The sequence below is a fragment of the Coffea arabica genome, chromosome 6e (assembly GCF_036785885.1).
Source record: "Coffea arabica cultivar ET-39 chromosome 6e, Coffea Arabica ET-39 HiFi, whole genome shotgun sequence".
In the NCBI taxonomy this organism is placed as follows: Eukaryota; Viridiplantae; Streptophyta; class Magnoliopsida; order Gentianales; family Rubiaceae; genus Coffea; species Coffea arabica.
Genome location: NC_092321.1, coordinates 13,854,551 through 13,863,640, shown reverse-complemented (window position 1 = coordinate 13,863,640; position 9,090 = coordinate 13,854,551). Strand labels below are relative to the sequence as shown.

At 38.7% G+C, this 9,090-nt stretch overlaps 2 protein-coding genes across 3 annotated transcripts; one reads left to right on the top strand and one right to left on the bottom strand.

Annotated features, from left to right (window-relative positions):
* Positions 1–202: 202 nt before the first annotated feature.
* On the top strand, positions 203–3,137 carry LOC113694862 (probable protein kinase At2g41970). Of its 2 annotated transcripts, none has more exons than XM_027213759.2 (7): positions 203–486; positions 1,131–1,384; positions 1,477–1,603; positions 1,678–1,951; positions 2,336–2,468; positions 2,561–2,647; positions 2,750–3,137. In XM_027213759.2, the coding sequence occupies exons 1-7, from the start codon at positions 378–380 to the stop codon at positions 2,873–2,875; spliced, it is 1,110 nt and encodes a 369-aa protein (XP_027069560.1). In that variant the 5' UTR covers positions 203–377; the 3' UTR covers positions 2,876–3,137. The 2 variants fall into 2 exon arrangements, with proteins under 2 accessions (XP_027069560.1, XP_071912482.1); XM_072056381.1 differs by having other exon boundaries at positions 206–486; positions 1,477–1,607; positions 1,682–1,951.
* An 800-nt stretch (positions 3,138–3,937) lies between these two features.
* Positions 3,938–9,023, bottom strand: LOC113696050 (ubiquinone biosynthesis protein COQ4 homolog, mitochondrial). Its single transcript, XM_027215374.2, has 2 exons — positions 8,379–9,023; positions 3,938–4,951 (listed from the first exon to the last, which is right to left on the bottom strand). Exon 2 carries the CDS (start codon positions 4,879–4,881, stop codon positions 4,192–4,194), a length of 690 nt encoding a protein of 229 aa, XP_027071175.1. The 5' UTR covers positions 4,882–4,951; positions 8,379–9,023; the 3' UTR covers positions 3,938–4,191.
* Positions 9,024–9,090: the final 67 nt, after the last annotated feature.

Here is a 9,090-nt window from a genome sequence, read left to right as displayed (position 1 = left end):
GAATGCTGCCTGGTTCAAGAGCGGATTGGTGATTTCTAAAGATTATCATGTATTCTTTTGATGATTAGGATGAGATTTATTGACAATTGTTTCCTGATAATAATTTGATGTCACATTTTCTATAACATTTTCCCCATTCCTTGTAGACAAATTTGTACGGTTCCACCATTCATTTTGCCGTCCCTAAGCAAGAAACTTGTTCTACAGCTGTTAGCTTATCCAATTTTTGGTGATGACTCATTTGATTTTATCCTCATTCTGCTCATCTGATTCTGTATTGCAGGAATTAGTTTGGTAAAGTTGATTCCTTGCAATTATTAGCTGCATGCAGTCAACTCGAGGCCTTCTTTAAATTGTTCTGCCCTCAAAACTAGACAATGCTGTGTTGTGGAGGTGCAGAAGAGGAAAATGTCAGCGGGCCTCCTGCAAATCAATATACTGCTCCTCCCAGAGCTGGTAATCCTTACGGTGGCGGTGCAGGCGGAGGTAATTTCTTCTCTACTCATTCATGATCAGACGTAGTGACGTTAAAAAATAACTCTGGCCCTGTTTTCAAGTTCTTCTTTCCTATACAGACAATAGAAAGTTGTTCTAAAGATTAAGCTTAATCTAACATCTTCAAAAGTTCAGGATTTCAGGTTTAGGCTTGTGGTATCAGAATGTCAAGTGCAATATTCGGGGGCTTAAGAAGAGAAGGGAGAGTGGCAACTAAATATCATTTGTATGCAGAATTGGGTGCCCTTTTTCTTTTTTAAGCTGCTGGTCATCTTACCTATCACAGCTTTAATCTAATCTAGATGATCAATTATGACATTTGGCTCCTCTCAGCATCACCATTCTTCTCAAAGATTGGTTCTCATTAAATTTTCACTGTAACAATGTTAGGTTAGGCAAGTTTCCTAGTCTAGGATGCTCTAGAGGCTAAAGCTAAATGGTTACCATGAAGTGGGAATGGAATAACAAAAGGAATGGTCTTACAACCTCACAAAAATCATATATGAGTCTTACACAAGTGTATCCCTTTGGTGTTTTCCTGTTTTGTGTATTTATTTATTTGGGTCTACTTTACTTGTAATGCGAGAGAGGAGTGGCATGTCCTCATTTCTTTTTGCTTTTGATTAATACTGTAGGCAGTGAAAGAGGGGAGCCAAAGACTGGTGCAGTAAGAAGTGGAGCTCCTCAGAAAGCTTTACCTATTGAGACACCAGTTTTGTCTTTGAGTGTGCTGAACAGGCTGACCGACAATTTTGGAACGAAAGCTCTAATTGGAGAAGGTTCTTATGGCCGGGTTTTCTGTGCAAAACTGAATAATGGACAGCCAGCAGCAATTAAAAAGCTGGATACCAGCTCTTCACCAGAGCCAGACTCTGATTTTGCAGCCCAGGTGAGTATCTGCCAAAGAAACTTACTTCCATAAAAGAACAAGTCAAAGGTGATATGATTAACTCAAATAGGTGTTCCTTCCTTCTTATGCAGTTATCAACAGTTTCAAGACTTAAAAATGAGCACTTTGTTGGCTTAATTGGTTATTGCCTCGAAGGAAATAACCGAATCTTGGCATACGAGTACGCAACAATGGGTTCATTACATGACGTATTACATGGTAGGTAGTTGTGATGATATCAAACTTCCAAAACTCTTTGGTGCGCAAATTATGATTGTTGGCCATCTTTATAGGTAGGAAAGGTGTACAGGGGGCTGAACCCGGTCCAGTTCTTAACTGGAATCAGAGAGTTAAGATTGCCTATGGGGCAGCCAAGGGCCTTGAATATCTACATGAAAAGGTTCAACCATCTATTGTTCATCGTGATGTCAGATCCAGCAATGTGCTACTGTTTGATGATTTTATGGCCAAAATTGCTGATTTCAACTTGGGAAATCAGTCTTCTGATACAGCAGCTCGGCTGCACTCAACAAGAGTCTTGGGTACATTTGGCTACCATGCTCCAGAGTAAGCCAGTTTTCTTCCCATTTCCCAAAAAAACAATTATGAAACAATCCCCTATCAGATAAAATTTTGCTTAGAATCTACAAAATCAGAGTTCACCCAGATCTTTCAGGAAAAGCAAACTTCTTTCTGAATGCGCAAGCTATATGCAAAAAGATGACACACCCGAAGATCCATATTAGATAAACTGTGTCAAGTGTCAACTTCGGACTATGCTATCTTTAACAGACACAGACAGGTCTACCAGGGAAAGAAAGATGATGATCGTCATGTTGCCTGATGATCTTAGACCTTTAGTTTTTTTTTTCCTTCTGATTTGACCTTGTATCATTTTCAGTTCAGAAAGGCTTGTTATTTGTCACTTATGTGTTTGCCACCCCTATTCAGATATGCCATGACAGGGCAGATCACTCAAAAAAGTGATGTTTACAGTTTCGGAGTTGTTCTTCTAGAGCTTTTAACAGGAAGGAAGCCAGTAGACCACACTATGCCGAAAGGACAGCAGAGTTTGGTTACATGGGTATGATCATTGCACGATTCAATGTCTAAAGTTTCCATTCAGTATCTCATTCATCTCCCTAAGTATGACAACCGATAGCCATTTTCCTGCAGGCAACTCCAAGATTGAGTGAAGACAAGGTGAAGCAGTGTGTGGATCCCAAGCTAAATAATGACTACCCGCCAAAGGCAATTGCTAAGGTCCTTTCCATCTCTCCTGTTTCAAATTTTCATCATTCAAGGTAGAGGAGTCAAATGAAGCTCCTGTGTCGAATGTTTTTATATCCTTCTTCATTTTGACAGATGGCAGCTGTTGCGGCTCTCTGTGTTCAGTACGAGGCAGATTTTAGGCCAAATATGACAATTGTTGTCAAGGCATTGCAGCCACTTCTCAACTCAAAACCAGCAGCTCCAGAGTCTCAAGCATAAAAGTTGCAACATGAGATTGACGCAATCTTGCAATTCTCTATCTTCCCCTTTCTTTTTTATGAATGCCTGTGGCTACAATGCTAGAGAGGCAGTCTTGCAGTCAGTAGTACTATGATCCGCTCAATGCTATCTTAAACGAACCTGTTGCTACAATTTGATGAAGATGAGCAATTGTAATTTTTCTTGAAGCAACAGAGACTTTTAGAACTTAGTTGCTATTTATAGTACCTTAATATTGATTATACTAGATTTGTCATTGGAATTTAAGCATCAAACAGTCAATTTCTGACAGGGCAATCAAAGCGCAATTTCTGACAGGGCAATCAAAGCTTGTTCAAAGATGATTATTAGTATCTTCAATGATCAGTTATGATACCATTATATAGCAACCCATAACTAGCCTATCATTTCAAAAACAGTTCTTGTGGAACATATGGTATTATCGAATGCATTAGGAACAGTAAGTACATTTGTACATTAGGTCCTGGTTTCGATTCCGAAGCTGGGCAGCCTGGGGTATCTTCCTGAGGATCGGTGGGGCCCGCTCTCCTCAGGGTTAGGGGACTAGTCGGATGTAGGCCCGGATACCCCTAACTGAAAAAAAAAAAAAAAAAAAAAAAAGTATCGGCCAATCAAACATATTGCTCTGGAGGTGGGTTTTAGTATGACTATATGTTAGTTCATGGACTGCAGTAGCTGGATTCCTCAACAATGTTGAAAAAATAGGAGTAATTACAAACCACATTTCCTTCAGAGAAATGTCATCCTATTCCCGCATGGACACACACATTAGCCTGAAGAAACATGCTACTAAAAAAAGAGCAGCGTGTTGAAAGAATAAAGGCATCATGTTACTGAAGTTGGTCGGGATTAAAGCCTTCAAACTAAGATGATACGCATCAGATATGGAGTCTATGGATTTACGTGATGATGTTGTGCGCATTGGAACAACTTCTGCTGAGCCTGTACACTAATTCACTTAATAAGAATACTAAATTGACTATAGTGTCACAGGAGTCAATGCCCTTAATGTATATGTTCTTCGTTGTTGGGAATATAAAGGAACTCAAAAACAGGTATCCAAGAGCTCTATTCAAATCATACTCTTTCCGCAATCCTTGCAAATAGATACATCTTTACACAGAATTGTGTATATTGCAGGAAAATATCATTCCTCCAGGCTCTGTAACTATGCTGATTTGTTTGAAATTGGTTAAATACAGATGAAAGAAAAAGCAGCAGATAGACAACTAAATGTCACCAGTAAGACGACATGATTCTTCTTATTGGTTTAAAAGTTGTAATATCTTCACCTTTTAGACCCCATCCGATCTAGGCGGCAAAGGTGCAGGAATTATTCCCCACTTTCGTCGAACATCCTCCAAATCTTCATGAAAGTGCCTTTCGTAATAGACACACATTAGATCTGTGCACTGCAAACCAGCCTTTAGGGCCCAAGGAAAGTAATGTTGGTAGAACAACCTTCTCTGCTTCTCGCTGAATCTAGCGGTACCTCCCACAACAGACATCATACACATGGGAAGTAGCATTTGTTCAAACTCTATCACCTTAAGAGCTGATTCACCAATTAAATTGGTAGGGAGGCCAAATAGAGTGTGCCAGAAGTCGTGAACCTCGCGAGCACGCATTGCCACATAAGCCAGCTCTTCGGTCTCCATGAATCGCACAGGTGGCCGATCATCAGGAGAGAAATTTCTAGATCCCATGAATCTTGCATATGCAGCACCAAATGTGTTAGATGGTAGGTCCCATGCATGACCGACTTCTGTAGAAAGGACACGTGGACGCTCCTTCAATACAGCTCTGCCTTCGGGACTCCTCTCCATCCTTTCAAGCACCTTTGCAAAAGCAGGTCGTCCTGTTGTTTCCCCCAAAGCAGCAATGAGATCTGCTCTTCGTGGGTCCAGTAATGCCCCTGCTGCTGAACCAAGTGCTACAGCAACCCTCTGCCACCCATTGAGCCGGATTCGTGCAGCTTCTATCATTGCAAATTTGACTGGTGATCTATGTGTTTAAAGGCTTTCATGGGCTGTCAACCAGCATTCTAAACTGGAGCTGCAATGAAAGGAATTGGGGAGAGAGTTTGAAGGTCATCTTAGCAACAAGTGATGGAAAGAAGACCGCCCCTTCGGAATTTAGTAGAAACCAATGACCAACTCCAAAAATGGCAGGCAAGATGACCAAAAAGAAAGAGAGTATTACAAACAACTAAGAGATTACATGCACCACCAACCAAAAAAAGAAAGCTCAGAATTGCTACTCCATCCAGTTATAGAGATTTCTTTCACTTTTTCATCATCCCCCGAGAATCACCTTTACAATCTTCAAAACGCTACTCCAAAAATCACATTAACAATCTTCAAAATGCTACAATGTACAAACTCAACTGAGAACACAACAAATAATTCATCTCATCTTGATACATAAATTATTACTGTATGCCAGTATTTCATACACTTGTACAAAAGGCAGCAAAGGCTCCAGAAATGTTACTACCACCACATATGTACCTAGAACACTCACTGGAAAATTCAACTTGTAGGACTACAACATTATTCCTGTCTTACTCATGCATAAGGGTGAATTTGTATAACCTATTCAGTTACCTGTTTCATGCCAGCACCAAGTTATTTTTTGTGTACATCATACTGGTCATTCCTGAGATTTCTTATAGTTACAGTCAATCCCTTCTCTAATTTCTAAATTGCATTAACATCCCCTGTTGTATGTTTACATCATGTTTATTAGCTTTAATCTTCTAATTGGATGAATAATCTTACATATTATAATCTACAAATAACCGATTCTCTGTGTATTTAACACTACATATGACATGTCAGATTATCAACATGTATAAGCTAGTCACTAAATCCTACTCCCCTCTCCACTTAAATCCAATTAAAAAAATGATTATAAATGTGGACAGAAATGGAGTCAGAATACAAAATCCTGGTTGAACTATTTCAAAAGTGAACAAGGATGTGGTAAGCCTATGAACTTTTCTTTGATTCAGTCCGGCTACTGGATGAATGTCTCTACATGAGCCCAAGAGAGCTGAAAGTCATAAAATGAAGAAAAACTACAAAAAGGTGCAAAACGAATACTTATACAACTACTACTCCGCATCTCTCTGGACCTGCATGATATGCTTTAGTAGATAAGTCAGTATAAACCCTTAACATCCTATGCTTGGTGAATGCATACGGCATGACATTCCTATACGCGGAAGATTGTCACAGCATCAAGAACTTTAACTCAAATTCATATAAATCCCTCTGTTACACTTTACATCCCCAAAAGTAAGCACATAAAGAAGATTATTATGTCAAGTCACTTCAGATAAACTAAATACAAAGCAATTCACATCATCAGGATTCAAAAAATTTGCAGCAATCATGGATCCTCAAGCCTCCCCATAGATCCGACACTGCAACAAACACAATTGCAGTGGCGGAGCTAGAGGGGGGCTCCAGGAGGCAATCGTGCTCAAATTTGATAGTCACCAATAAGCTTCTGAGTTGAGGTTCTAACAAACAATTATCTCAAAAAGCTTTTAATATAAAACAAACATTTATCTCAAAGCTTTTGGGACAAATTAGGTAAACCTAGAGGACACTAAAAATAGTAAAGGATAGACGTTCACACTCGTTCCCTACACTTAATAGTACCTGTGATCCCTAAAGCAAAAAATATATATAGAGGAATATTGTTATCTTACCGAGGACATCCAATCCACCTAAAAAGCACATTACATCAAGTTACATCAAGAAACTCATTGCTACTTATGCTAGTATCATTGGAAATAGGAAGACCTCAGTGTGCTTTGAAAGATAAATTCAAAACCTTATTAGCATGTGTGTGAAGAAAGGATCCAGATTTCATTTCATGCCTAGATTGCTCCTATATTCATGCTCAAAATAGACTTTGCACCTCTCTTCTTAGTAGGTGTAACTTTCTTAGCTTAAGATGCCCTTAAGATTAAATATGTCCAGGCGCAATAAACTTCCAACCATTCAATTTTTTTTCCCAAAAATACTTGAAAGCTCAATATAACTGAAACATTTATTTGTTCAAATCATATAATGAGGAAAACTGCTACAACACAGATTGAATGCTTATAGGGCTAGAAAGCAATATTGTTGATTCAGAGCTGCAGAAGGCTAAATGACCCCCATGAAGAACATACTGTGCACTTCTACATAACTATCAAAGCATGTGAGCATCTCAAATCTTATTTTTGTGCATTGATTAGATAACCAAGCACCTGTGCTTCACTAAGGGCATTAGGTCTATTGTCAATTTGGGGAAACAATATTCTTTCATGTCCCTATACAAAAATACTTGCATCATTATTGCAAGAATAGCGATTCTCTGTCAATAAATTTATCAATTAAAGTCAGCTATCTTGGGCTTTCCTAACCCAGTAATCATGCAGACACTGATTATATTATTGTGATTGCATTTCAGCAAACACATGTCTATTTCTGTTTTGTGAAACTTCCAAAACTTTCTGCATACAGTACAACATAGTTTTCTCGTTTTATGTGGCAAATCCAAGTTAATTTAACTTTTAATATGCCTAACTAATAATAATGTTCTTACTCAGAAGCATGAGTAAAAGCTTTAACCAAACCAAAATGATAATATTCTCACTTCCTGTATTCTGAAAGGTATGACAATTAAAAGGAAAACTCAAGTCTTAAGCAACTTGACATAACCTAAACATAAGACAACGCAAATGCTTAAAGTTCAGAAATTTGCAGCAATCATGGATCCTCAAGCCTCCCCTTAGATCCGACTGTAAGTTAAATTTAACTACATAGACGGACCCAAGGGGGGGCTTCAAGAGGCAATCCTGCTCAAATCTTTTGAACAAGCGATATGCATTTGTTTAAAACCTCTAGACATAAAAGAGGCAAAGCACATAAATCTCCTGCAGGATGACCTTCAGTCAGAGCAATGACTATTGCCACTTTCCCGTCCGCACTCGTACCAGGACCCAGTACCTCTAACCCACTAAAACTTTGATTTCTCTATTCATATCTCACATCTCTTTTACGCCTAAATGGCTTCTGTTTTTTAATAGCAAACAATGGACTTTTGCATCCTTGCAAATCCAACTAAAAATGTGGTGGTGTGCCAAAAGACAATGCATGCGGAAAAAAAAAGTCAGACAAAAGGAGAAAATCAAAAGAAAATAAAATTAATAGCTCCATGAAAATAAAAGATCCCATCTTTCAGTTGTTTTGCAGAAAAAATTGCACGAACATATTTCGTGAATCCCGAATCGTTGAAAAGGCAAACATCTCTACAACTTGTCGACTAGGTTAATATATTAGAATCATGTCAACCGCAAAAAAAAAAAACTTTAAAATAAAGTGAAGATAGGGGTAAAAATCACAACTAGGGCACGAAAGCAAAAGAAAATATGTGACAAATATTTAACAAGAAAGAGAAGAACAGAGAGAGAGAGAGTCTTTACCTGAGACCACTCTGGTGGTTTAGAATTTAGGATTTCGATCCTAAAATTGACTTATAAAAAGATGAGAACCTCAATGATTTCGCCTAACAGTTTCACATTCACTTTTCTTTTGAGATGTTTTGAGTCTTTTGAGGCGTTGGGAGATGGTGAAATAGTGCATAATCAGATTGTGAAGTTAGGATTTGAATCAAGTGTGTTTGTTATGAATACGCTTATGGATTTTTATGGCAACTGTTGTGGGGATTTGGGTTTGGCTCGAAAGGTGTTTGACTATATGCCTAAAAGAGATGTTGTCTCGTGGAATACGTTGATTGGACGGTGTATGAGCCGTGGAGAGATAGAATCTGCAATTGGGCTGTTTGAGTCCATGCCAGAAAGGAGTATTGTGACATGGAATTCGGTTATCAGTGGGCTTTTGAGAGCTCGAAAATTGGAGTTAGCTCATTCTGTATTTCAACGTATGCCAGAAAGAAACGATGATGTTTCTTGGAATACAATAATGTTGTCTGGTTATGTAAAGGTTGGTGATATGGAAACTGCACAGGCGATCTTTAATAAGATGCCGGAAAGAAGTGTAGTCTCTTGGACAGCAATGGTTTCAGCCTTTCAAGGTAAGCAACGGTTGGTGACCTTCCATCAACAAGGAAGATTTTTAAGTCAGTAGGTCTGGTGTCCGCGAGAAGCAATGTTTTCAAACCCGGACCGGACCGGC

Bases quoted from the DNA above. Each gene is read 5' to 3' on its own strand.
- LOC113694862 (XM_027213759.2), top strand. From the start codon at position 378: ATGCTGTGTTGTGGAGGTGCAGAAGAGGAAAATGTCAGCGGGCCTCCT. The intron at 1,385-1,476 runs GTGAGTATCTGC...CTTCTTATGCAG, and splicing joins ACTCTGATTTTGCAGCCCAG to TTATCAACAGTTTCAAGACT. The intron at 2,469-2,560 runs GTATGATCATTG...ATTTTCCTGCAG, and splicing joins AGCAGAGTTTGGTTACATGG to GCAACTCCAAGATTGAGTGA.
- LOC113696050 (XM_027215374.2), bottom strand. From the start codon at position 4,881: ATGATAGAAGCTGCACGAATCCGGCTCAATGGGTGGCAGAGGGTTGCT.